The 27454-nt window shown below is 48.2% G+C and overlaps 3 protein-coding genes across 3 annotated transcripts; 2 read left to right on the top strand and 1 right to left on the bottom strand.

Moving 5' to 3' along the window:
• Positions 1 to 2520: 2520 nt before the first annotated feature.
• On the bottom strand, positions 2521 to 5884 carry LOC148837159 (stress-associated endoplasmic reticulum protein 1). The gene is made up of 3 exons (XM_088913380.1): positions 5540 to 5884; positions 4947 to 5022; positions 2521 to 3405 (listed from the first exon to the last, which is right to left on the bottom strand). The coding sequence occupies exons 1-3, from the start codon at positions 5621 to 5623 to the stop codon at positions 3365 to 3367; spliced, it is 201 nt and encodes a 66-aa protein (XP_088769506.1). The 5' UTR covers positions 5624 to 5884; the 3' UTR covers positions 2521 to 3364.
• A 1917-nt stretch (positions 5885 to 7801) lies between these two features.
• On the top strand, positions 7802 to 17695 carry eif2a (eukaryotic translation initiation factor 2A). The gene is made up of 14 exons (XM_088914093.1): positions 7802 to 8026; positions 8593 to 8662; positions 8997 to 9068; positions 9398 to 9516; positions 10103 to 10202; positions 10584 to 10666; positions 11415 to 11488; positions 11594 to 11738; positions 12284 to 12400; positions 12491 to 13062; positions 14483 to 14596; positions 14791 to 14910; positions 16669 to 16734; positions 17162 to 17695. The coding sequence occupies exons 1-14, from the start codon at positions 7912 to 7914 to the stop codon at positions 17225 to 17227; spliced, it is 1833 nt and encodes a 610-aa protein (XP_088770219.1). The 5' UTR covers positions 7802 to 7911; the 3' UTR covers positions 17228 to 17695.
• Positions 17696 to 20471: 2776 nt separating this feature from the next.
• On the top strand, positions 20472 to 26561 carry LOC148837157 (thioredoxin reductase-like selenoprotein T1a). Its single transcript, XM_088912859.1, has 6 exons — positions 20472 to 20674; positions 22507 to 22617; positions 23427 to 23553; positions 24255 to 24342; positions 24688 to 24842; positions 25556 to 26561. The coding sequence occupies exons 1-5, from the start codon at positions 20541 to 20543 to the stop codon at positions 24810 to 24812; spliced, it is 585 nt and encodes a 194-aa protein (XP_088768985.1). The 5' UTR covers positions 20472 to 20540; the 3' UTR covers positions 24813 to 24842; positions 25556 to 26561.
• Positions 26562 to 27454: the final 893 nt, after the last annotated feature.

The raw sequence follows: 27454 nt of genomic DNA, 5'->3' as shown, positions 1-27454 counted from the left end.
ACTCATTCTGCACTGGGGAGGGAGGCGACGGGGGTTGTTTCTTTTTTAGATTTTTTTTGTGACACAACACAGCTGATGTGTGGGGAGCGGACTGGCGCACTATGGCTGCCGTCGCATCATCCAGGTGGGGCTGCACACTGGTGGTGGTGGAGGGGAGTCCCCATTACCTGTAAAGCGCTTTGAGTGGAGTGTGCAGAAAAGCGCTGTATAAGTGTAAGCAATTATTAATTATTATTATTAACACAGCATCTAGGCGCTTTACAAAACGCATGGCGTGTTTTATTCTTTGCGTACAAAAAGTCATTTTTTTTTCTTTTTCTACGGCAATCATAAATTAGGTACAGAGAAAAAAAAACAGAAATAGTTTCGGAGAAGAATTGTCTAGTAAAAATTTACGGAGTCATTCCAGAACTGCTAAGATTGAAGAACAGGATTTGCCTGCGCTGTGTTCACTCTAGAAAATGCAAGAGCTTGTCTCCATCTAGCGGACAAAGGGTGCAATTGCTCAATTAGAACTGTGGTTTAATTTCATGCGCAGTAGCGGAATGACCTTTCAATAACATCGGAAGGTGTTTCGAAGCTACCGTTAATTTGTGTAGGACAGATGACTGCAGATGCTTTTATTTAAATTCACGAGGAACTGAATCACTCTGAGTTGCTGGAAATAAACTTGGTCCGAATAATCTAGTTGACTTTTGTTAATTTCCGAATTACTCTCGGGAGCTCATGCAACTCTCATACTCTCCAGACATCGGTACTTCTAGATTGAGAGAGCAAGTGTCCAGCTTGTCCGCGCACTCCCTCCCGCTTGCCTTCGCTGCCTGTAGGCCATGAACTACAAGTAAAAGAAACCAGCAGAAAAGTCGTTTTGAGGTTTTTTTTTTTAACGGTAAAGTGGTGTAGCGCAGAGTCTGCTGTTGTGCCCCGAGTGATGTATTTCACCCCAGTGCTCCAGTCCCCCCAGCTGCATGGATGGGCAGCAGCGATGTTATGCATCATCCAGGTGGGGGCTACATTATTATTATTGCTGCACACTGGAGGTGGTGGAGGAGAGTCCCCATGACCTATAAAGTGCTGTGAGTGGAGTGTCTAGAAAAATGCTGTAAACATGTAACTACAAGAATAACAACAGTTGTTGGTGGTTTTGGAGGGGGGGGCTCTGTGATTGACTGACCCCTCCTGGGGGGCGTCAAGGATGAGCTCTGGACCGCTGGGCTGCCGTGTGCAGCTCCAGTAGCATGAACCTCTAACACCTTGCTCCCAGAATCCCAGTGGCGCAGTGGTTAGGACCTCACAGGGCTGGTGGGGAAATTGGCCCTGGTGCGAGTGTGTGTGTGACCTGTGATGGACAGGTGTCCCGCCCAGGGTGTGAGTGTGAGCCTGTGTGTGTCCTGTGATGGATGGGTGTCCTGTCCAGGGTGTGAGTGTGAGTCTGTGTGTCCTGTCCTGTCCAAGGTGTCTGTCTGTCTGTCTGTCTGTCTGTCTGTCTGTCTCCCCTGTGATGGACTGGCATCCCGCCCAGGGTGTGCCCTGCCCTGCACCCTTTGCTTGCTGGGATAGAAGATGGAGGGATGGATGCTCCAGTTCCCTTCGTCAACACCAGCTGTTCAGTTCGTATAGAAGCAAGAAGGGCTCTGTTGGGCCCCTCAGCAAGGCCCTTCACCCCAACTGCTCCAGGGGCGCTGTGTAAATAGCTGACCCTGCGCTGTGACCCCCAGCTTCTCTCCTTGTCTGTGTGTCTCATGGAGAGCAAGCTGGGAGATGTGAAAAAAGACAAATTCCTAATACAAGAAATTGTATCTGGCCAATAAAGTGATCTTATCGTATACAGCTGGCCACGTGTTCAGAGGTATTTGGGAACATCCTGCATAAGATGGTGCTTTCCATGGCAACGTGTCACGTCTCATTTCTGATGTTTATTTTGGTGTCGTCTCGTTCTCTGTGTAAGAACTCCGTGATGTACCGTCTCCACTGCATGGTGTTGACTGCTGTACTGTGTTTCCCCTGTACTGCTCAGGTCCCGAGACAACAACATGAATAAGGATCTCATTGTAGCTGTACCTGCGACAGCCAGGCAGTCTGGCCCAAACTGGGGTACACTTGCTTTTTCTCCTGCACAGACAGGTCAGCCCCCCCTCGTTTTCCTTTTGTAAGGCACAAGCTCATGTGCCAGCTCTTCACGTGGCAGGAGTCCTGTATGTGCGTCACAACCAGAGATTCAGACTTAAAACCGCGAGCACTCCTCATGCCCGATTCTGGCCACTACTGTAACGGACTTAAGTTCAAGTGACCGGCGCAGTGTTCATCACAATGACTGGACCTGGCTGGCCTGCATCACGGTTTCAGAATGTGGGTGGGAAAACTATTACTGAAGCACCCAGTTTGTTTAGTTGCATTTTTGCACAGTGGCGTAGCGATAAACATTCTCAGAACAACACAGGCACGGCCCTAGCTCAAACTGCATTTTTAAGCAAAAAACTTTACGTACAACCTGGTGGCACCCAAGCAGCACAAAGCAGCCCAGTTTTAATTTAATCTTTTATTTGTTTTGGGGGCTTGAAATGGCAACAAACACACAATTCTTCTTTTTTGTTTTGCAGATTGTACAAAGAGTGCAAGCCAAACATTTTCCATCTTGATGTCCCTTTTCATTCAATTCAAATCCTCCGGTTGATCACCTACATCACAGGAGAGGTATAAATACTACAGGAAAGAAAAAACAGGACTGCTACTTGCTTCCAGTCAAGTCGCATCCGTGTGTGGTTCTTGGTGTCTCGGACTTCAGGAACGCCCTGGGAGGCGTCAGAACCAGCAGGTGCTTCAGGCTCCGGACAGTAGCTTGTACAGCAGCCATGCCCATCCCAACGCCCAGCAGAGTGGTTGCAGGCAGACGCCAGAAGCAAATCAGCGTTATTCTTTTAAACATACTATCCTTCTTTTAAAATAAAGAGGAAATCAGACACAGGTGGACTGTAGAGGAATCAAAAGAAAGCAGGAGGGGTGGGGGGGGGAAGAAGTCTTAACAAAGCAGGTCGTACAAACTTGGCGAAGAAAGCTTTTGCGTCACAATCACAACGCAACCCAGAATCTACAGCATATGACACTTGATCATGGTCCCAGACTGGAATGTGAAGTTTACAAATCGTATGGCTTTCGTTACACAATTTAAGGCACGGGTGGGGGGAGACCTGTCAGCCGCACAGCGGGGCCAAAGGAAACCCAGGCTCCGGGAGCTGGAATGGGAATAATGACGATCACGGGAACGATGAGGACGGTAGGACAGCCGGGAGCTGTGCAGTGTTCAGGGTGGGGGGGGGGGGCTGGAATGCTCGGGTTCGAAGGACAGAGGCCTAGTCGCTGAAGTTTACATCCCCATCCTGATACTCTGGATAATCTGGAAGATCGCTGTAGGGAAGAGCAACAACAACAACAGGAATTCTGTTAGAGGAGCCTGCAGTAGAAAGACGAGAACAAGCTGTGTGTCTGTGTGTGTGCGTGTGGTTTTCCAGAAGCTGGCAGGACAGGGAACCACACTCCTGCAGGCCTGATGTCCAGAGCCGTGCCGTGGACACCTCCAGCCAAGAGCCGCAGGACTGGCGGCGAAGCCGGACGACCTTCAGATATGAGGAAGGTCAGGGAAACAACAGCAGCGCGTGGAGGTCCTGTCACTGCGCCCATCTCCACTTAACCTTGTTGTTCGCTCCTCTGTTGCGCCAGGCAAGTCAACCGCCTGCTGAGAGGTCTTTCACAGCGACGACCTGCGGACCCATTATATAACCCGGATGGAGAAGCTTTTGACAGAACAGGGCCGTATGCACGTCTTACTGCTGAAAGTGAAAAGTGACCGCGTTTTAATTTTATGAAAGACCAGACATGTTCAGTACTTGTGTCATCATGGACGAGCTGCAAAAATTGTTCGTTTACCGGGGAAACGAGCTCTCGTTACTTAACGTGAATGAAAACTCAGCGCTCCCCCCCCCCGGCACACCCACACTGCTACACCCCCCGGGACAACTGCCCCCTGTTCCTCTCCTCAGCCTGCTGACAGGGGCATTAAAGCCCAGCTCCGTGGGACCTGCTGCCGAGGGCACGGGGGCATTTCGGAGGCTTTCAGAAACCGATCGAGCTTCCCGAACAGAGCCCTCTCCGCACATCCGAGAGAAGTTACCCTCTTCCCTGCAGGAGGGGAGGGATAAAAAAAAAATCCATTTCTCCAGATGCCAGTCCTGCAAACACCTGCGCAAAAGCCTGCTGAGGACTCGGCAGTCGCGCAACCCACAGGCATCTGGCATCTGCATACAAGAGCAGTGCAGATAAAAAGTTTAAATTTTAATCCCGAGTCAAGGGCGCTGGGGGTGAGGTTAGAGATAGTGTCAACAAGCCCGAGACCGGCCGCCTATCGCCGAGATAAGCCGGCGAGGTCGATTCCGAGAGCAGCACCTGCCCCCGCCGGCCCTCCGCGGCAGGAAACACGCGTGTTCCCAGGTGTTTCCACGGCGCTAGCCCCCCCCCCACCAGACATGAAAGTGCAGTCGTACTGAAACCCGAAATCTCCCTCCGAGGGGAGGACAGCGGCGCTTTGCGCAACGCGCCAGCACGGCGAGCCAACACTTTCGATACTATCCGACACGCCAACGGGAAGACTTCAGAAGTCCGTGCATTCGGACTTCTCACCTTTCCGACGCCAAAACCCATCTTAGTTTTTTTTTTTCTGGTTTTGTTTTGTTTTACAGAAGAGATCCTTTGCCCGGTTCTACCCCGCTACGGCGCCCCTGCGTGCCAACGCGACGAACAAGAAGGCTCCGGGCTCTCGGGTGACCGAGAACAGGCGAAAAAGGAAAGCAAACTGAACTTCGACCCCCCCCCCCGGTGGGGGAAACTGCCAGGAACAAAAAAAAACCCAACAACAACAACAAACAAACAAAAAAAAAAGGAATCCAGCCCACCTGACCCACAGACGACAAAAATGAACAGCGCCAACAACCAGGGTCCGACGGAGACTTTGTCGTCCTGAGCGTTTCTCTGAAAAGCAAACAGACAACAAAAAAAGCCGAGATGAAAATGTGGAATGTGACTAGATACACCCCCCCCCAGGGTAGGAGCAGCTGGGGGGGGGGAGAGGGGCTCAGGGGCAAGTCGCCCCTCTGACAGCCGGACACGTCGCGCATCACCTCGGAACCGACTGAGACGCGGAAATCGAGACCCGCTCCTCGCCAGCTCCAGCCCGACCACCCGGCTGCTCTCCCCGCACTGGGGCGGGGGGCTGCGATTTTGTGTTGCTGCTGCTGCTGCTGCTGCTGCTGATGATGATGATGATGATGGTGGTGGTGGTGGGGTTTTAAGGACCGGAGCAGGAATCGCCGAGTCGCCCCACACTTGCACAGAGCTGGAGAGGATAAAGAAACGCGACTCTCCAGACAGACCCCGCGGGGGGAAGAGGAAGGAGGAGGAGAGGGGGGAAAGCTCGGACACTTTTTAACGCCGCCGCCGCCGCCTCCCCCACCTTCTCCTCTCCATCAGAGACACGCCAGGGACTCACCGTGCTTTTGGCTACGTTGCCCCTTTGCGTGATGTTTTTGCTGTGCTTTTCGTTTGCCATGCGAATCCTCTGCTTCGCCACCATCTTGTTAAACTGCTGCTGCTGCTGCTTTTCTCCTCCGTGCGTCTGTGTTCGGTCCCCGGGCCGGGCTGTGCTTTGCTTTGCTGCGGTGGTGGTGGTGGCGATCGTAGTAGTGATGATGTGTGCAATGCCGATATCAGGAGAGGACTGCCAGCTCGCCAGCTGCGATGTGTCGCCCCGCACCAGGCTGTAATAAACAGGGGCCCCTGCCTGCGTCTACACACGCTCGGCCCCTCCCGCCGCCTGCCCACGCCGCCGCGGCCAGCGCAATCCTTCCGCCGGGCTGCCTGGCCTGCGATGTAGTCCGCCTCGGTCATAAAAATAATGATTAATAATAATAACAACTTTATTTTAAATAGCGCCATTTAAAGGTGGCTTCTCAAAGCACCTGACAGAGTGACGACAATAGAAAACGCACAAGATGTGCACAATGAGAATACACAGTGAGAGGAGACAGCAGATGGGGGAACTGAATACAGGAGGAGCCGAGGGGCAAAGAACAGAAGCAGCTCAGTAAGGGCTCTTCTGAAGAAGAAGGGTCTGAGTCTGGATCTGAAGGAGTTGAGAGAAGGTGACTCTCTGATATCCTTGGGGAGAGAGCTCCAGAGCCTGGGGGCATAACAGGAGAAGGCCCTGTCACCCCCAGAGTGTAGACGGGTTTGGGGGACAGACAGGAGACCAGAATTAGAGGAGCGAAGGTTGCGAGGTGGGGAGGAGGACGATAGTTGCCTTCCTCCTTTCCCCCCTCTGTGCTTCGCTGAAGATCTCTGCTGTGTTGTATTCTTCTTGTGGAGGCCAATAGAGACAGTCCGACAGCAGTGTGTGTGGGTCAAGAGGAGAACTTGTCAAGCTGAAAACAGGAAGTCAACCTTCTGGGTCTTGATCAGAGGAGACTATTTATTTAGAGAATGCGAAATCCCGAGCTGCATGGAGGAGACTATGTTCCGGACCCGGTCCGGTTACTCAGTCCTCCAAGGCTCTTGTCGACCCAGCGGGCTTCTTCAGACTGAGCAATCGAACATGAGCCGTGAGACACAAGTGGAAACGAGGGGTTCTGATGTGCGGGGGTTCACTGTGAAACGGAGAATAGGGGGGGCGCTTGTTTCACGCATGTTTGTGTGGCTTCAGGAACAAGCCGCCCAGGCCGGGGCTCGAACCCTGGCTGCCTTCAAGATGCTCAGATCAGTTATCTTTCCACTACTAAATAAGATCAGATCACTTTATCATCCCTATACAATTTCTTGCATTAGGAATTCGTCTTTCCGCAGACCCCAGCTTGCTCTCCATGAGACACACAGACAGGGAGAGAAGCTGGGGGTCAGAGCGCAGGGTCAGCCATTTATACAGCACCCCTGGAGCAGCTGGGGTTAAGGGCCTTGCTCAGGGGCCCAACAGAGTAGGATTCCTGTGCCGGCCAAGGGATACGAACCGGCAACCTTCCAGCCACAGGCGCAGATCCTGAGCCCCAGAGCCACCACTCCGCCCTAAAAGCACGCTCCCCAGATGGGACACAAACCCACAATCCCTGGCTTAGGACAGATAGATGAGGTTAGTGTCCCCCTCTCCTTTGTAACTGTTCCTATTTGAACAAGAATTATAACAATGGCACGTGAGAACTATGTGGACAAGAAGTAAAATTGATATGTATCAATTTTAATTAGTGATAAGTATTTGCTCATTAAAAGTTCCTTTAAATCTCTACCATAACGCTCGGCTTTAACCAACCAGCTTTTGCTGAAACCCCCAAAATTAGTCAACCAAGTTACAGCACTGCCCAGACAAGACTGCCTCACACACTGGGACACCGCAAACTGGAAGAGACCACTGAGCCCTAGAAAGATGGTACACACTGGAATTTAACCAGCAGAGACAGACCCATGAAGTACAGGCTCACTGACCACAGCCTGGGCATAGAAACTGGACACAGGCAGACCTGGCTGCCCAGAGAGGACGGGCTCACTGACCACAGCCTGGATATAGAAACTGGACACTCAAATAATAGAATTATGTTTTTGTTCTGAATGTAATTATGTTCCAAATTGTTACTGCTCTGGCAACAGTGGGATTCATCTCTTATGCCAAAAACTAAGCTTTGAAATATCAGAACCATTTAATTTTCATTGCAACAGCAACCAAAATATGCAGAGTATTACTTTTAAATCAGGTGTTATACTCTTATTTATATCTATCTATCGCAATACAGCACTCTGAAGCCGAAACCAGCAGGAATTCCCGGCCGGACCTTTTTTTTCCTGACGTGTGCATTGATACACGTACACGCGTTTCGGGTGATGCGGTCGGGTTTTGTCGACGTGTTTTTCCCTGTGTCTGTCTCATGGGCCCACACTCACTTCCTGTCCCTCCCCTTCCGGTGCAAGATGGCGCCCCCCACACCAGTGCTGGCAGGTCGGTAGCGTGATTATGTTGCTTTGTTGGTCGTGTGTGGTTATGAGGCAGTCAGCAAAATGTGGAAGACAAATTTAGTTAACTGCCCGCGTAACGCGGGTGGATGTCCGAGATTGCCCAGGGACGTAGGAGTACATCTAGGAGTAGAGGGATGTTTTTTGCTCAACATCCCTGTGGAACCGTTCAGTACACCATGCAGTTTGGTCACGCTGTTTCTAAGTGCAGACATAAAACTAAAGAAATAATAAATGTAAATAAACCGAAATAATGAACTTAAACTGTGTACTGCCCTGACTGTGTTTTGGGTATTATATGTGTAACAGTGATCTTGTTCAGAAACAGTATGTGCTCTTCAAGGCGAAAAAGCTATATTCGGATGACTTTATATTCGGTTATGCTCTGAAATAAAAGATCGCCCGACGTTTTACACAATTTGCTTGGCGAACACGAAGCAGCGGTCCTGACCTTTCAGGGCTTCAGGTGCAGACACTGTGTTTGGCGTTTACAGTTTAAGACAGTGTGTTTTATTAAGAGGACATTGTTTCTGTCACTATCGCTGTCAACAGTTCGCGCATCGAATGGAACATCCATGATCTATGGCCCTCCAGACTGTGTCGAAAATACTGTCTTTAAAAGGTATGTTATTGCAGGGGTATAGGTTTGACTGCAGACAGTGCGTATTTCTTCAGTTAAAGTTTTTACTCAAAACATGTCAGTTTGCCTTAAAAACTTTGATTTCGCTTGATATGTCTGGCACCCAGGTTAAAGCAAGTGTAAAGGGGGAAATTGAAATGATAAAGTTGTTCCTAGGTTGATACGGGTGCACGGTCTTAAGTTCAGACATGCTCTGGAATGACTTAAATGTCCCTGCTTGTTGTCAGTGCTGTTTCAGTGGTGAGATGATGAGAATGCCAACAGGTGTGTTTAAATGTTGTTCTCCTAAATCCTGTTTGATTTGGTTTTTTTCCAGGGATGAACGAGCAAGTAAATTTGTGACGTTTAGCAGAGACGGTTCCTTGTTCGCCTGGTGCAATGGAGACAAGTGAGTGATGCCTTTGGCCCTGAGAGGGGGAGAACAGACCAGCCCTGGCTCTAGCAATGAGTCTGGTTTGAGTCTGTTTGCTGATGAAGTCTTGAGTCTGTTGATGAAGTAATGCAATAGAATAAATAAGCTAATTAAACATGAATCCTGTCGCCATGTTTCAGTAAAAGTGTACTGGGCTCTGTTGTGTGTGCAGTTCGATTGCGCCAAGCCGTGTTGTTGCTCATGAAGGGATACTTTTCTGTCGTTGAATAAAACAGCTGAATAAAACTGAATGCCGGTACTGGAGCATGAGCCCGGACAGAAGTGTGTGGCTTTCTCCTTCACAGGGTCAGTGTACTTAATGTGGCTGATGGCAGAGTCCTGCAGTCTCTCGACTTTCCGAAGACGGCCTGTCTGGAGTTCTCTCCCAAGAGCTCCATTCTGGCAACGTGGCAGCCTTATAGCAGTATGTATCCCCGGACACAGCTCCCTCCTTTCTTGCATTTGCCTGACAGACGCAGTTGTCTCTGTGGCACGGAGAGCAATCACCCTCCTTTGTCTCTGATAGGGCCACATTCGTGTACAAACCTATTAGGGTACTCTGTCTAAACTGAGTGTTTATGCTACCGTCACATTTAAACACACATTTAATCCTTTTTAAAAGGTCTCACATTCAGTATTTGCGGGCAGAATGCTCACACATCGCGCCGTTACAGCAACAATACACCTGCCATACATGGATTCTTTCTCCTTTGATTACAGATATATGCAACAGCATACTTATACCAAGATCCAGTGCTTCACATGTATGTCACTCTGACAATCGCATTATAAAGCAGAACTCAATATAAGCTCATTGTACTCATTTACCTTAAATTTTTTCATATGAATGGTCTAATGCATGAAGCAGGGATAGAAATTTTAACAACCAGCAGTTTCTGAAAACGTAACTCGGCCTTTATTTATACTTATCCTCATGGACAAAGCTGTTTTCTTATCCATTGATTTGCGTGGAAATCAGAAAATCAGGGTGTCGTTCTGGTCTGTCCCAGAAACGCAGGAGAGTGCTCAAGGAGACCCTAACCTTCACCTGTGGGATCTGCAGACTGGGAAGTGTCTTAAATCTTTCTACCAGAAGAAAATGCAGGGCTGGTAAGTGTGGCAGGGGTTTTCAGAACAGAGTTGCAGTTACAGACGAGAGGAGTTCGTTCAGCCCCCTCTCGTTCGTCTGGTAGTTGGTAGCTAATTGATCCAGGGATCTTGATCATCAGGGAATTGGCTTCAACAACAGGGCTGGGCTGCCTTTTCTAGATTTCCACAACCCTTTACGTAAACAAAAGGTTGGTGGTTTTAAATGCACTAAAAATTGTTAAATGCATAAAAGGTCACAGTGACACACCGCAGGTGAAATGTTGCTGACGAGCCAGATGACCCCAAAGTGAAGAGCTGCTGTGATGCTAGAGAATCCTAGAGGTGTCGAACGAGGGTTCGTTCCACACTGGCGGCGTTTAACTCCCTTTCCTGTTTCTTTAGGTGCCCAACCTGGTCCGATGATGAAAGTATTGCCGTCAGGAATGTAAATAACGAGCTCCATTTTTTCGAAAATAACAAATTTGGTAAGCAGCGCTTACGTTAAGAGCATGAGCTACTGCAGCAGTTAAAGAAACCGTGGTGGCGGCTCCAGTTCTGTGACAGCGCTGACCCCGACCTGAACTGGGTGCTAATTGAGAGTGGCTGGATAATAAAAATCTGTTTACAAGGGGACTGAAGCCGCTTCTAAATTTCATCCCCTTTTGTTTCCTTGTGGGAAACGTATTAAAACCTGAGAGCTGATTTCCTCAGAGCAGTGCTTTCAGAGAAGATGTGCTTTTTTCTTTGGTCCTTAAAAATCTGCATGAGAAATAATATTTTCTGTCGCCAATTTTCAGTTGTAAATTATCATCAGAGTCATCATCTGAATAACTAAATTAGGTGTGTTAATGTGTCATATTTAAAGACCTTTGTGAAGCCCAGAGGCAATTATCACGCTACCTCAAGTATAAACGTGTGTTAAAAGCACTGTGTAGCAGAAAAAATAGACGCAGAGATTCAGGTGTAGGCATATTACGCTTTCTTGGTTTGAACAGATTGTTTCCAGGTATCTGAACTGGCTGTGTTCAGTGTGCTTGCTTGTACCTCTTACTGCTTGCATTTGCAAAGTTGCTTTTCATGGTCACCATGTTGGATAACAGGCTAATCTCTTTAATTGGCAGTTTTGTTCCCCAGTCCTAAGACATAGTCTGTACAGAACAGTATTGATCGTTCTACTTTAATGATCATCTCGTCCCTGCTGACAAGCCTGTCAAGTGTGCCGTCTTTTCACAGACACCATTGCCAACAAGCTGCACCTGCAGAAGGTCACGGAGTTCGTCCTGTCTCCCGGAGCTCAGCCAAGCAAGGTGAGTTGAGACGCTCCAGGCCGTGCTGTGTTATCCGCTCTCTCCTTGTGCGCTCGTCCGTCGGCCGTGGAAAGACTAACCCGAGGCATTGTGCTGCCATTTGAGGTCGCTGTCTATGTCCCAGGAAGCAAAGGGGCCCCCTCCTTCGTGCGGCTGTACCAGTACCCCAACTTTGCAGGGCCGACCTCAGCTTTGGCCAACAAAAGCTTCTTTAAGTCTGACAAAGTGACGATGCTGTGGAACAAGAAAGGTACGCGTGCACGTGTGCACAAACAGTCCCGTCTTTGTCTCACGGGTCGCGCTGACCCGGGTCCCGGCGCCGATTCGGAGGAGCGCAGAGTGTAACCCCCCAGCGAGACCCTTTTTTTAGCACTCGTGACCCCCGTAAAAAGAATTTCTAATCAGGTTGCATGTAGTGTGCAGGTTGAACAGTGCTAAATGGCTCGCTGTTGTAGTGTTGTGTATTTACCATGAAACGCCCCCCCCCATCGAGCTGATCGTACTGTGTTGATCAGCAACACTCCGTTCCATGACAGGAGGGCCTTCAGGGCCCAGCAAGAATTGATCTTGACTCATTTGTTTTCTCGTAATTCTTTGTGTATCGACAATTTTACCATCACCCCTCCCCCAGTAGATAATAAATGTGTATTTCGATTTCCTGCCCGGCTCTCGGACCTAAAGGGCAGCGGGAGGCGCTGTGAGCTGCTGGGGGAGGGGGGGCGTGATCGAGCTCGTGTTACGAGCCGTGGCTCTGCGTGTGAGTCCTGACGGGGGGCGTCTCGATCCTTTCCGCAGCCTCTGCCGTCCTGGTGACCGCTAGCACGGAGGTGGACAAGACGGGGGCGTCGTACTACGGGGAGCAGACCCTCCACTACCTGGCAGTCAACGGCGAGAGCGCGGTCGTGCAGCTGCGTAAGTGTCCCCCCCTCCCACCCCGCGCCGATCAGTGGCCTCCGGCCCCCGGCCCCCGGCTGAGCCGTCTCCCCTTCTTGTCCCGAGCAGCGAAGAGCGGCCCGATCTACGACGTGGTCTGGAGCCCCAGCTCTGCCGAGTTCTGCGTGGTCTACGGCTTCATGCCGGCCAAGGCCACCGTGTTCAACCTCAAGTGCGACCCCGTGTTCGACTTCGGCACGGGCCCAAGGAACGCCGCCTTCTACAGCCCCCAGGGGCACATCCTGGTGCTGGCGGGCTTCGGCAACCTCCGGGGGCAGATGGAGGTCTGGGACGCGAAGAGGTACAAGCAGATCTCCAAGCCCCAGGCGCCGGACTCCACTTTCTTCTCCTGGTGCCCGGATGGGGAGCACATAGTCACGGCGACGTGCGCCCCGAGACTGAGGGTTGGCAACGGGTACAAGATATGGCACTACACCGGCACCGTGCTCCACAAGTCCGACGTGCCGTCCGACGCCGAGCTCTGGGAGGTGCTGTGGCAGCCGTGTGCCGAGGGGGTCTTCCCCGAGAAGCCCATCAGGTACCAGGCGGCGCCCGGCGAGCTGGGCAACGCGGAGCCCAAGCCGGCCCAGGCATACAGACCCCCGGCGCTGAGGAACAGACCGGCCGCCAGCTCGAAGCTGGTAAGCGGTTTTCAGAGGGGGAGACGGGTCAGGGGAGCAAGCGATCAGCGCAGCAGAGGCAGAGGAAGTTAACCCGAGTTGCAAATAGTGGTTTGGTGTGTTGTGTTAGTTTGCCGTAAAGTCTTACTTTATATTAATATCATTTCGTACAGCAGCTTTTAAGACACCTCAGGTCGTGGAGCTTTACAATAATACAGAGATAGGAACACACAAAATAGTCCAGTTATACACATGTAAGCTTAGGTCCTGTTATTGTAGTTTTATTGGGTTGAGCAGTTTGAGATATTTTTGAGTTGTGTGGAGTTCTCCGTTTCAGGTGGTGGACAGGTTTAGGTTGATGTGGGTTTCTGTGTTTTCTGATTGGTTGCTGGGGAGACCATGACTGAGAAACAGGAAAGATCCGGAGAAGAGGGAGTGAGGATTCAGCAGGTGGAAACCAGGCTGTTCAGCAGTAAACTGTACAAAGAATATCCGTCTCCATCCAGATCCCATCCGTACAGGCCGAGTGTTCAACCACCAGCACACGAGCCTTACACATGGTTAAATCTGGAGTATGAAAGGAAGTTGTAAGAGCTCTTGAGACAAGTGCTGACTGATGTGGGAGACTGTTCCACAGCCTTAGAGCAACAGACCAGGAGGCTCGATCTCCCAGCATTCCAAGCCTCGTGCTGGGAACCGGAGGAGAGCTGGAGTTGAGAGATCGCGGGGGGCATGTAGGTGTGATGGGTGTTAATAGGGCACTGAGGAAGTGTGCAGCCAGACTGCTCAAGCCTTTAAAGGTGAGCAGCGATATTTTGTTGTTATGTTTACTGAGAAAATATTTGCTGATGCACCAGAAAAGACTGAATTTGAATGCTTTTATTTTGTCCACGTCAGTGAGCCATGTGTCCCTTGAACAGGGCGGTAGAGTGTGTGTCTCCCTGTTCATGCGTGTGTTGACATTAGCTAAGCTCGCACTGCTGCCTCCCGAAGGTCGTGTTATTTCAGTTTGGGGTAATGTGCTGCTCCCAGGTAGCTGTGGTTTGCAAACCTGAAACGGCCCGAGCTGGGAGCGCCGGCGTTCCACCTCCGGTCCTGCTGACCTCCACACCTGCTGGGTTTCCTTCCAGCCTCAGCTCCACAGTCAAACCCTTCACCGGCTCAATAAGAATAATGTACAACCTTCTCTTCCCAGCTCTTAAACACATTGGAGTTTCGACCGTGCTCTTTCTGTAAGTGAAATAAAATCCCAAGCTTGGGACTGCAAACGAAATGCAAATATCCACTTGAAGCCACTTGTGAAGTAAGTCTTCACTGATCTGCTGAAGGTGGGCCGGAATGACAGCCAGGGGGTGTCGGGGAGCAGCGGGGAGCCCCTGCGCTGGGGTACAGCCTGCGAGTCCCCCGTCCTGTCGTTACGGGGCCGTACCTGTTGTTGCAGCACGAGGAGGAGCCCCCGCAGAACATGAAGCAGCCGGCCGCAGGGGAGCGCCCGCTGTCGAAAGCGGCTCTGAAGAACCAGAAGAAGCGCGAGGCCAAGAAGGCGGCCAAGCAGGTGCGCGGGGCCACCTCTCTCCTCCTCCTCCTCCTCCTCCCCCCCCCCCCCCCCCCCCGCCCCGCGAGACGGCTCGCGAGCTCGAGCTGGAGCACAAACCGCGGGAGGGCCGCGACTCCAGGGGCCGCCGGGGCGGCGGTACATCCGCAGGTCCCCCGTGCGCGCGGGTCCCGGTGACGCTGTTGTTTCCGCAGGAGGGGAAGTCCGACGACATGCAGGACAAGCAGCCGGACCCCCTTCCCGCGTGTCCCTCCCCCGCTGCCGCCACCTCCGGAGACCCCGAGACGGACAAGAAGATCAAGAACCTCAGAAAGGTAACGGGAGGGGGGGGGGGGCTGCTCCGCCCTTCCTGCAGGAGGCGCTCCGTCTTCAGGGGGGCCTGTTCTGCAGGTGTGTGTGCGCACCGCGTTTCCTTCCTGGAGGAAAAGGTTCTTCTCCGGCTGCAACGCCGAGTCTCTCTGGCTGAACCGGCTGAGGCCGACGTGTCCTTCTCCGCCTGGGGAGCAGGGGGGCGCCCTTGTGTTTCAGTCACAGTGGCGGTGAGATTGTGCGGCAGATTGTAGAGGGACCTCCATGATGTTCTGTCTGTACATGTCTGAATGGCAAGTGGATTTCACATGACCTGAATACACAAGTAAGAGGAAATAAGAGCGTGATAAGCTTTGTGAAGACTGCTGGCTCTGGGCACTATCCTTCACACAGCCAGGCTCTCTCTGCTGTATCATTGTGCACTGTATTCAGATCTGTAGCTGTGTTTTAGGGTTTTATTTGTTCAGGCACAGAGCATCATCACGGGCTTGTACTACAGACAGGAAGTCTGCTGGTGTTTGACCCAGCCCAGTTCTTCATCCCAGGCTCTTTTCAGTTTTCTGTTTCAGGCATGTTTGTAAATTTGTATTCAGCTTCCATCCAGATGCATTCAGGGTTCAGGTCTGTAATGATTATAAATACTGGACCAATGTCTCAGTTTCAGAACTGCCCTTATTCAGGTGTGCAGAGTGTTCGATACAGGACACTCCCACTATGGGTGTGTCTGATACAGGACACTCCCACTATGGGTGTGTCTGATACAGGACACTCCCACTATGGGTGTGTCTGATACAAGGTCACTCCCACTTATACCTGTCGGGTTACTGGGCCACACCCACTGTGGGCGTTCCGATGCAGGGTCACTCCCCCATCCCTGCCTCATTAGCTGATCAGACAGCAAGAGCTGATTAGTCAGAAATAATGGCCAGCAAATTGTGAAGAGGCTGTGTACGGTTCTGTGTGCTGAAGCTGTTGAAAATGGTGCCCTTGAAGTCGGCTGTTTCCGACACTCGGGTCCGACAGAAGAAACCAGGTAAATAAAAGTCTGTGAAGGCAAAACGGGTTAAGTCATAAATGTAGAACTCAGCTGGAATGAAAACTAGGGAGAGAAAGCGTTCTTCTAGGACCAGTGCAGGGAGTCAGTGCTCTGGAGTCTGTAAGTGTCGACGTAAAGCTAAATACTGTGGAAACAGGTGAACACTAATCGCAGATACCTTTTCTGCTTTCATTTAGTTCCTTTTCTTATAATGTTTTACTAAAACTGTGGTACCTGTTTACCTTACCATGATTTACACATTGTGGTACGTGAGAATTAAATGTTTTTGATGTAACGTTCGTGTAGGAGCGCACGCTTGATGAGCAGTATTGTGGAGCTTGTTCCTGGTGTAAAATGAGGAGCTGGTGTAAATGGGCTGTCCGTCGTTTGGGAGTGGAAAGCACTGCACGCCCATTGACCCTTGAGACGTCATGATGACTCTGCGGTCTCCGCTTAAGATGGGGACGTTTCATACTTCAGAACAGAAGGAAGGTTGCAAATGCTAAGAGGCCATTCAGTCTGTGTTGCTTCTTGGATGCTGGTAGCTTATGGATCCAAGGGGGCCCGCTGGCTGTTCCCTGGAACTGAGACCCAGTGCTTGTTTTCTTTCGGCAGAGTTATTCTGGAAAAAAAAAAAAGGTTGGCTCTGCGTCACCCCAGTGTTAGTGGCTTGAAATAAATCTTTTTTTTAAGGGTAACTTCCCTGTCTTTCCTCCTCGCCTCCTAGAAAATCAAGGCAATCGAGCAGCTCAAGGAGCAGCAGGCCGCCGGCAAGCAGCTGGAGAAAAACCAGGTGAGGTGCCTTCAGCGGCGGCCCTGGGGGATTCTCTCCCCGCGGCGCCAGCTGGTGTGTGGAGGACTCAGGAATCCAGGAACGCTGGACCTTATGGAGGAAGCCATGTGTGCCAGATACTGATTCCTGTTGGGTACTTCAAACCCCAGGTCTGCTGAGTTAGTTGCAGTATGTAGTGAGTTACATAGACTGTAAGTGGAGTTCCAGCTTCAAAGAAATGATGTACACCCCACCTTATCTGCCATCATTCTTATTGTGGAAACTTTATTGAATTTGTTATCATGTTTCCCTGGGCATCTGAAGTCCAGTGTGTCTCTGTACATTGTATTTTTCGTGTATTTTTCGTGAATCGTGTGTTGCGTGTCGGGCTGTGACATTTGTGTTCTGACATCTTTGTCTTCATCCCTGTTTTTTTTTTTTTTTTTAGATTGAGAAGATACAGAAGGAGTCCCAGTTGTTACAGGAACTGGAGGATTTGGAACTGGGATTGTAATTTAGAAAGGAATTCTTTGGCCATTTTCTGTCCTCAAGCGCTATATAAATCGCAGGGTTTATTTTTCGGAATTCTGCATCTGCTCTGGACACTTCCTTCTCCGATCACAATCACAGTTTGTTACGTTTAAATGAAGTGACTCGCCGAACAAAAAGGCTACAATCTGGCAGGTGTTAGAGAGCAAGATTCTTCTATTTTGGTATGGACTAATTTAAATGCCTGAGCCACGAATAAGTATTATTCTTTAGCACAAGACAGTAAAGCTATGCAATGCAGTTTAAAAAAACAAAACAAAACAAATCCTAGTTATATTTTAGGACTGTACATACTGTACTAAATGCTTTGCTCTGCTCAACAGTTTAAAAACTTAAGAACATTGTGAAATTGTTTTACCATGTTTCAGAAGCCTAAATCGGTTATGCCATTTGTATGAACTGGACAGTGTAAAATAAAAGAAATGTCAAAGAATCTGTACTCAGTGTTGAATGGTAGAATTTGGGTGGGGGGGGGGGGGGGGCATAAATTTGATTAGCACTGCCTGAACCTTCACATTCAGAGCAGTTCTGAAAGAGAACTATGCCATTACACAAATGGTTTCTTCTGTGAGTTCAACGTTTGGAAAAAAACTGCATCTATTATACTACTATAGAGGTTCTGGTCATGTTCTTATTTTATTGCATTATTACATTTTATGCCTCAATATAATTTCCTATTCAAATCAAACTTTATTATCTGTTACAAGGGGAAATAGAGTTTACGGCAGAGTCAAGTCAAGTATCAGGTCAGCCTATTTAGGGAACATGTCCTATAGTGAATAATAGACTATTTTACATGATGCAAAAATGAAATTGAAGAGGAGATGAATGATTTATTGCCCTTAGACCTTGAGGTGTCTCCCAGGTGGAGGTAGATCTGATGACAGAGGAGGTGGGGAGTCTCACACTCCGCAGTGCTGCTGGTCTTCTCTAGAGCCCCTTGCATTTAGATTGATAAACCTGATTCACTCTGATGGTTTCACTAAAAATGCTCATTTTCCCCAGCATATTTGCAGTTCACGGTATGGATGTTAAAACGGTATGTTAAGACACTTTCAATAAAAAATATAACAGATTTATTTTAAAAACTGAAAAGTTGGACTTTTTCGTAAATGGTCTGACATGAGATTCGTCCCATCTTAAGCCTTTATCTATGATCGTTCCCATATACTTGCTACACCTCTTCAATCCGACCACTTATTACAGTGGATTGGATGGGAGATGACTTTTTTTTCCTAAAATTAAAGATGTTTGTTCTCAAAACATTTAACTCTAAAGAGGGCATATTGTGCTATTCAATGAAATAACTCGATTTGAATCATGGTGATCTTCTGGGTTCTGATTAAGATAATAGGGCTGTGGCAGCAGCTAAGGTGATGAGATGTCAGTGTGTTTGCCCTTACAATCATTAGTGCACAGTGAGAGGACAAGAGACCGCCTAGTGGTGATTCAATAGAAGTGCAGCATACAACTGATACCCATTTCCTCACCTCGACCCGTTGAGAACTTTGAGTTGAATCTGACATTCATCTAATCAGATTGTAATTTTTTCATTTGAAATTCTTTGACAGTGTCCTTGCCAGCAGGAGTGGCTGAATCATGGTAAAAGCAGAGGAAACATCAGCAAATAAAATGATCAAATGTCTTTGATTGGTCTTGAACGGTGTGATGTATCGTGTCACCTCCTCCCCTGTACGGAAACTGCAGGGGGCCAGTAAGGTTCTGTGTGATTTCTAACAACAACAACAACAATAATAATAATAATTGCTTACACTTATATAGCGCTTTTCTGGACACTCCTTTACAGGTAATGGAGACTCCCTCCAACACCACCACCAGTGTGCAGCCCCACCTGGAAGATACGCCAGTGGGGAGGAGAGCAGAATGATGAAGCCAGTTCAGAGATGGGGATCATTAGGAGGTCAGGGGGAAATCTGGCCAGGACGCCGGGGTTACACCCCTACTCTTTTCAGGAAACACCCTGGGATTTTTAATGACTACAGAGAGTCAGTTTCATGTCTCATCCGAAGGACGGCACCTATTTTAGAGTACAGTGTCCCCGTCACTATACTGGGGCATTAGGACCCACATGGACAGCAGGGTGAGCGTCCCCTGCTGACCCCACTAACAATACTTCCAGTAGCAGCCTGAGCTTTCCCAGGAGTCTCCCATCCAGTTACCGGCCGGGCTCACACCTGCTGAGCTCCAGTGGGCTGCCAGCTGTGAGTTGTAGGGCGATATCAGATATACTGATACTATCGATCAGTCAAGGCAGTGAGCAGCTTAATTACTGTTTAGTAATGGCAGATATAATTCACTGATATTCAAAAGAACCTAAGTATTGTATAACAAATAAGGTTAAGGAGGTTTCATACAAAATAATTCATCGAATTTACCCAGTTAAGACTCTTGTTGTCCAGCGATTTAAAACTAATTTAGATGATTTGCGTTTAGATAATTTAGATGAACTTTCTGGACTGAGTTGCAAACTAATATTAAAAAAGACATCAGTACTGATATTTGTTTTGAAGAAAAAGATGCTATGTTGAGTTTCTGCCCCTTCGAAAACAATGCTAAAATATCGTAATAAATTTAATTATTAAAATGGCACGTTATTATATACACAAAATGGTATATAAAAAGTGGTCTGGGAAGAATCCTCTGTCTGAGCATTTTAAAACTGAATGTAAAGGAATATCTACAGACTATTTCAAAATGTAAGAATATTGAAAGGGGTGCGGGTGCGATCTTTATTTCATTTGTTTAAACTTTTTTTCATAATTTTGAATTTATTTTGTAATATGTACTCCTGACGAGGTTTTTGTCTTAAAATGTTATATGTACTCTTGTTTGCATTGTATTTTTTGTTATTGTTGAAGCATAAATAAAAAAAAAACCAATAGGACTTCGCCGTATCACACCGCATCTCTTGACCTGCAGATCTGCTTAAGTTATTACACATAAATATGTTTTTATTTGATAGATTTATAAGGCATTATAAAAACGCGACGTATTGCTTAAGGGTGGTTGAAGAATTGAGTTTAATGTTGGTGTCCACTGCAGCGGGGGCGCCCCGCCCCCCTCCCCCCCCCCGATACGAGGAATGTCACGTGAACCCCTCGCCCTGGCAGCATGGCTGGACTCCAACTCCCAGGGCGCCTTGCGCGGCGTCTACGCAGGGGCGTAGCGTGTGCGTGACCCCGCACGCAGAGAGTAACCTCCCCCTCCTCCGCTCGGCGGCCGGACTGTGTCTGTTCCCTGAGCCGGGAGGAAGCGGAATGGAGAGGCGGTGGTTGTCCTTCGCGTTCCTGCTCCTGGGGCTCTTCGCTCTGTATTCCGCCTCGGCGGACAACGCGGGGAAGAAGCTGAAGATGCAGTTCGCGACGGGGCCGCTGCTGAAGTTTCAGATCTGGTAAGCGCAGGTTCACGACGAGGAAAGAGGAAACGCGCGGGGCTGCTCGGTTTCTGGAGGAAATGCTGAAGAAGTGCAGGGCCTGTCATCGTCCGGAAGCGAGGACTGAGCCTTGGGTGGGTGGGGGGGGGTTTCTGCTTATGTAACGATCAATCGACTTAATTAGCTACCTAACGCGCATACACGCCGGGCCGTGTCAGCGAGATGAACTGAACCTCTCGAGCACTCGCCCCGTGTTTTTTTTCTCCTCTTTTCCACGTTTAGGAGGGCGACAGTAAACGCCGTCCTGCCGAGCCGGCGTTGTTGCATTTCTGTTCTTAACCCAGGAAGCGAAGACCTGCATCGGAAGCCGTTTAATTGTTTCTGACCCCGGCTTCTTATCTCTTAACGTTTTCAGTCGTCGTCAATTCGTCCATCTGGCTGCAAACGTGAAGTGACCCGCGCCCGGTGGCGATGCGCTTCTCGGCGTTTGCTCGGTGTTGGTAGTTGCAGTCTGTATTTCCAGATAATTGCACATTCCCGAGCCGAGGACGCCTGTTTTCTGGCACTGAAGGAGCGGAGCGAGCTGTTGCCTCTACGGTGAACTGCAAGGGCGCATGTAGATGACAGTTAACAGTTAACCCTCGGGTTAGGTGACGTGAAAGATTAAACGGGTGAACCAGGCGCGCACACGGGTTTCGCACAAGGCGGTAGGGGGAGCACACTCGATCTTTCCGAGTATGAGAGCCTGATGCCTCCGTCCTGTCCGTGGCTGTGGAGAGTACTCGCCTTGCAAGGCGGCGCAGACCCGTCTCAGACTCTGGGAGGCGCCCCGGTCCCCAGCAGGACGGGACGGGACAGGACAGGACAGCCGGGCTGCGCTGTTGCTCCTGACAGACGCTCTGTCTTGCTTGCGGGGGGTCTCAGTGCTGGTGGCAGGCAGAAAAACTGCAGTTTCCCTTTTATTTAATGGAAGATGGAAGATGGTGTTTTGACGTACTGAGCACTAGACACAAGCCCCACGCGTGTGTTTTCTTGTGTTGCACTCGGCTTCAGAACTGACAGGAGGTTCACACTGATGTCCGCACATCCCAGTGCTTTGTTGTCTTCTGGTTGTGCCAGTTCAAGTGGACTTTGCTCTCTCCCAGGCTGAGCTAATTACTGTAGCAGTAAACACAACTCCAGTCCTATCCAGTCAGATAATCATGCTTCTGTGGTGGAACAGATAATCATGCTTCTGTGGTGCAAAGATCCTTTTTTGTCAGTCTCAGACTCTGCTTTGAATTTAATCAGCAGTGATAAAGATGCCAGGGAGACCTGTCATTCATTCAGCTGCGTTTCATTAATGATTGAGTTGACAAAGCAGGCTGGCAGCAGGAGACACACGCTGCCACATGGCAGAGCTCACGTAGACTTGGGGCCCAGTGTCTGTTTCAGTGTCTGAGCACATGATTGCAATTCCCACACGAATTGCACCCACTGGGGCTCTTTTCACGCCCTGTGGCTTGTTAGCCCTTCTGTGGGGTCCAAATTAGAAAATAGAGGGGAAAACATTTAGGACAGGCTGTAGGGGAGGACAGACCTTTACCCAAAGAGCGGCGGGTGTCTGGAACAGACTTCCCAGCCAGGTGGTTGAGGCCTAAACTCTGGGCTCCTTTAAAAAAAACAAAAAAACAGCTGGATGATGTTTTAGATGTACTCAAGATTTTTTTAGATTTGCAGCTACTAAGCCATCCATCGAGCAGGTTGGGCCACATGACCCCAGCTGTCTGCGGGAGTCTGTGTTTATTTGCCAGCCCTGAGACGATGGCTGGTCGTGAAAGGCTCTTGTTGACGCAGCTCGTTCCCCGCAGCGTCTCCTGAGGGTACCGGCGGGTGTTTGAGGAGTATACGCGGGTGCTGAACCAGCGGTACCCAGACATCCGCATCGAGGGAGAAAACTACCTTCCCCTGCCCGTTTACCGGTAAGAAGCGCCCCCTGCTGTCTGGCCGTCGCCCCCGACAATCAATAGGATCTTCCGCAAGCACAAGCTGGTTTATGGTAATAATAATAAACTTTGTCTTATAAAGCGCATTTAAAGGTGGCTTCTCAAAGCACCTGACAGAGTGACGACAATAGAAAACGCACAAGATGTGCACAATGAGAATACACAGTGAGAGGAGACAGCAGATGGGGGAACTGAATACAGGAGGAGCCGAGGGGCAAAGAACAGAAGCAGCTCAGTAAGGGCTCTTCTGAAGAAGAAGGGTCTGAGTCTGGATCTGAAGGAGTTGAGAGAAGGTGACTCTCTGATATCCTTGGGGAGAGAGCTCCAGAGCCTGGGGGCATAACAGGAGAAGGCCCTGTCACCCCCAGAGTGTAGACGGGTTTGGGGGACAGACAGGAGACCAGAATTAGAGGAGCGAAGGTTGCGAGGTGGGGAGGAGGACGATAGTTGCCTTCCTCCTTTCCCCCCTCTGTGCTTCGCTGAAGATCTCTGCTGTGTTGTATTCTTCTTGTGGAGGCCAATAGAGACAGTCCGACAGCAGTGCGGGGGGGAGGGGAATAGCAGATCTTGCATAATGAGGTAACAGAGGGCCACATGACAGAATCCCATACAGCAGTAGTAGAAACCAGGTCTGGTTTGCACACGAGATGCACACATTTTGTGCAGTATTGAATGCACATCCTCTCAGTCAGTCAGTGATTGAAGGCAGATTTAATGTGGTGTATGCAGTGCCAGTCCTAATGTTAATCCCTCCTGTGTGCTCTCTTGTGTTTGTGTGTCAACAGGCATATTGCTTCCTTCCTTTCTGTCTTCAAACTAGCTGTGATCGGCCTGATAATACTTGGCAAGGATCCGTTTGCTGTCTTTGGTATGCAAGCTCCTGGTCTGTGGCAGTGGGGCCAGGCGAACAAGGTGAGAGGCCTGTGTCTGCTTGTAAACACTCCCTGGAGTCATCGTCCCTCACTCCCTGGAGTCTCAGGCCTCATTAGCCACATCAGCGGGGAATGTGTGTGTTTGTGTGGTTTTCGCACAGTTTCATCATACTGGTCTGTGAAGAAGATCCCCGTGGGTGTAACATGGCTGCACTTGCACGTGCTGATAACACTGAGAGACAATGTAACAGTTTATTATCATCTGGATCGTATCTCATGTAGCTCTATTATCGCTACTTTGCCTGGCTACATTTTGGTTGCAATGTAAAGCACAAAACTAAGATATTTACATCAGGGGCACGCTTGGCATGTTTTGGGAAGTTGAGGCTTCAGTGTTATCTGGAGTTTCTCCTATTGAAATCACATTAGAAATTTAGGTATATATGTATATAGGTGTATCTGGGGTATATATAAAATACACCTAATTATGTAAGCAATGTTTTATGAAAAATATGCATTATAAAGCAGGTAAATGATCAAATCTAATATACCTGGTTACCTTTTTGGAGATCACTGCAGTATATCCTCAAGTGTACTTATTAGATAAGTCGATCCCAGGAGTGCCCTCCTGGAAAACAGCAGACCTTGTTTATGCCACTGTACTTGTGAAATAAGGTGAGCGCTGTGGTTGGAGTCTTCTCAGTAACCTATAGCTCAATTCAGCTTATTTCTTTTTTGTAGATCTATGCTTGTATGATGGTCTTCTTCCTCAGTAACATGGTTGAGAATCAGTGCATGTCCACAGGTGCATTTGAAATCACGTTGAATGGTAAGTTTGTCACGCTCCGGAATTTCATTTAATTGTTTATGGGAATGTATCGTCGGCCCTCATTCTGAGTTAAAACCCAAGAAGTTCAAATTGTAACCGTAGGCTGGATGTTTCACCTTGAATAAAACGTGACACTGTTTAAACACCTCACCAGCACCGTGGGACATCCTCTGCATGGCCCTGAACGTACTAGTGCAGAGTACAGTGAATGTGTGCAGACACACTCGTTGCTGATAGAATAGTGAAAGGTCTTTATCAGTGATTAAGCAGCGCATTAATGGCTCCTGCGGGTGAGCTGTTACTGGGACATCCTTAAAAGGACTGTGGTGCTTTTGCTTGGTGCAGATGTTCCAGTGTGGTCTAAGCTGGAATCAGGCCATCTCCCATCGATGCAGCAGCTCGTCCAGATCCTGGAGAACGAGATGAAGCTGAACGCCCGCATGGATTCACTGCCACATCACCGGTCATAGCCTGGTCTGCTAACGGCGAAGAGCCCTCCTGTAGGTTTCTGGTCTGTGACATGGCGAGATGTTTTTAATTGATTGTAGAGATAAAAGAGGTTCTTACTTGTGTGTCTAGAGCAGGAGTTGTCCCATTCTGATCCTGGAGGGCCGGTGTGTCTGCAGGTTTGCTTAGGTCTGTTTATAGGGGCTGCATCTCAAGCTGGGAAAAGCTGTTAAACCTTGTCTTATTAAGTTCAGGTGGGTAGCTGCGTCAGCATGCGTAGGCTGCAAAGGAACAAGTAAAAGGTTTATTCCATGCTGAAAAAAAGAAGAAAGAGAACACAACATTTCGGCCGTGGAGCCTTCTTCAGGTGACCTTCACCTGAAGAAGGCTCCACGGCCGAAACGTTGTGTTCTCTTTCTTCTTTTTTTCAGCATGGAATAAACCTTTTACTTGTTCCTTGTCTTATTAAGCCTGTTACAAGCTAATTTGTGCCATTATTAAGAGCTGAGTTGGAATGAGAGCCTGCGAACACACTGGCCTTCAAGGACCAGGGTTATATACCTCTGGCCCACTGTTAAAGATATCCGAATTTGTTGTGCACATTCCAAAAGACACTTATTGAAAGCTGATTTATATATTCCTGCATCTATATGGAATCTCGCCCCTCATTCTGTGCGATTTGGCAAAAAAAGGTAAATGCTGGAAAAGAGTTCTGAATGTAGACTAACTCCAGAAGAAATGTTTAACGCTTTGCCCTGTGTTCCAGGTTTTAAATGGCTCTCTCCACGGGCAGTGAGCTGATGTCTATGAAGGACTGCATTGAAGGCAGATTTCTGCAAGTGCAGGCTGGAAGCTCTTATCAGTCTTGCTGAACCTCTGGGAGTGCTCCTTTGAAACAGGTGACCTTGAGCATTGGGGATGTTCATTTTTATTGCAGCACGTTCATCAGGGTGCAATAAAATGTATAGTTTAAATTTTTTATTAACTAATTTGAGCCTTTGTATAGCTAAATGTTAACGTACGTTTGTTGTATTTTGTATTTCGCAGTTCAAAAAAATGTCAGATAAACATCCAAATGGCATTTTTAAGTTGATTTCTGATTGGTTGTAATTTTTATATTTCTTTTTATAGCATAAAGTGGAATTAAAATTATAATAAAGTGGATTATGTCTAACGGGAAAAAAAAAGTTTGATTGTTGAGCATCTCTGCTACTCCAGTGGGATTTTTGAAGGGGTGTGCAATTCACTTAACAGTGTTTCAAGAAGGATCGCTGCATCGAGACCGTTATCTGTTCACTGTTGCATCGAGACTGTTGTCTTTTTATGTCCACTGCTTGCCAATCAACTAATTGGTCATTTTGGAAGTTCAGACTTGTGAGGATTTCATGTGATATTTGTAAACAGAAGTTGTAACAGAATAATGCAGTTAGTGATTTACCAAGTACCTTTTATGAAATACTTTAAATGTTAGATTATGGTACACAAAACAGATAATTTTATGGTTACCACTTTATCACTTTGGCATTTATAAAAAAAAACTATTTGAAAGGTATTAAAAGACTGATATGTATTAGATGATAGCCAGTCTCTGCTGTACAAGATGTTAACAACAAATCCCAAATTCTGAATTGTTCTCCTAACCTAGGGTGTGCACTAATTTTTCTTAATGGTTCATGACAGAAATTAATCATGTTAATATATTCCTTACAGAGAGTTATAAATGGGATCGAGAATAAAGTGTAAGCAATCCTGTTTGCTTTTCTGTGGATGGATTTGGATGGCTATTTGTTTTTCCCTGCATATAAATGACAGGAATCGTTGTTTGGTGATGAACTGTGTTCGCTTTTATTGTATTTCTTCCTATCAAAACATTTAATCACGTTGATGTCATTTAAAATTCTTGGTAAGTTCTGCTAAATAAGCAGAAATGATTTGATGTTTTTTTTCCCTGTGACAAAAGTTTAAAAAGGCTTCACAGAATTTGCATGTTAGCACAAGCAAAGCAAATGCAGATTTGTAGGTGATGAGAATATTGTAGGGTATGCGGGACAGTTTTTATACAGAACAAATGTCACCTGGCAACAGAATTATTAAGGTGACTTTTCTTTTTTATTGTAGGACTCATTACTGATTAACTTTTCTAGACTGAACCTCTTCAGTTCTCCAGTTCTCATTAACCTATGCGCTTGGCAGCTGTCTTTGATCCTGAATGGTGTAGAGATGTACAGTGTTTAATGTTTATAAGCCAAACATCAGCAGAGAACTTTAATGCACAACATTTGTCTTCTGTACTCCCCTTTTCATACATTCTTTATACACCTGGTGTGGGCTGGAGTCTTTCTTAGAGCCGTTACTGATCAGGATACAGCAGTGACACGGACCAACATGAGGTGTCCTGATTGACCTGGGTACATTCCACACCTGCCCGTGCTGATGTCTATACACAGCCACAGGTGTAAGAGAGCCCTTAATTTAAGGACACCTGCTTTTTCCAGACTGTTTTTTCTCCTGCCCCAGAATTTGGGATCCTATAAAATTAGCTGTTTAAAAATGGTAAAAAAAAAAAACAACAACCTGACAAATTTGGAATGTAAGTCTGAAAGACATACCTGTAAAACTGTATTTTATCTTCACTCCATTCCAAGTTGTATTCTAATAGAAGTGG

The sequence above is a fragment of the Atractosteus spatula genome, chromosome 4 (genome assembly GCF_055471065.1).
Source record: "Atractosteus spatula isolate fAtrSpa1 chromosome 4, fAtrSpa1.hap1, whole genome shotgun sequence".
Classification (NCBI taxonomy): Eukaryota; Metazoa; Chordata; class Actinopteri; order Semionotiformes; family Lepisosteidae; genus Atractosteus; species Atractosteus spatula.
The sequence above is the reverse complement of the archived record's forward strand: the minus strand, read 5'-3'. Positions and strand labels throughout refer to the sequence as shown.

Coding starts and splice junctions, on each gene's coding strand:
- LOC148837159 (XM_088913380.1), bottom strand. CDS start 5,623: ATGGTGGCGAAGCAGAGGATTCGCATGGCAAACGAAAAGCACAGCAAA. Junction 5,023..5,539: donor GCAACGTAGCCAAAAGCACG/GTGAGTCCCTGG, acceptor TTTGCTTTTCAG/AGAAACGCTCAGGACGACAA. Junction 3,406..4,946: donor TTTTGTCGTCTGTGGGTCAG/GTGGGCTGGATT, acceptor TCTTCCCTACAG/CGATCTTCCAGATTATCCAG.
- eif2a (XM_088914093.1), top strand. CDS start 7,912: ATGCGGTCGGGTTTTGTCGACGTGTTTTTCCCTGTGTCTGTCTCATGG. Junction 11,739..12,283: donor GATGCTGTGGAACAAGAAAG/GTACGCGTGCAC, acceptor TCCTTTCCGCAG/CCTCTGCCGTCCTGGTGACC. Junction 13,063..14,482: donor CGGCCGCCAGCTCGAAGCTG/GTAAGCGGTTTT, acceptor CTGTTGTTGCAG/CACGAGGAGGAGCCCCCGCA.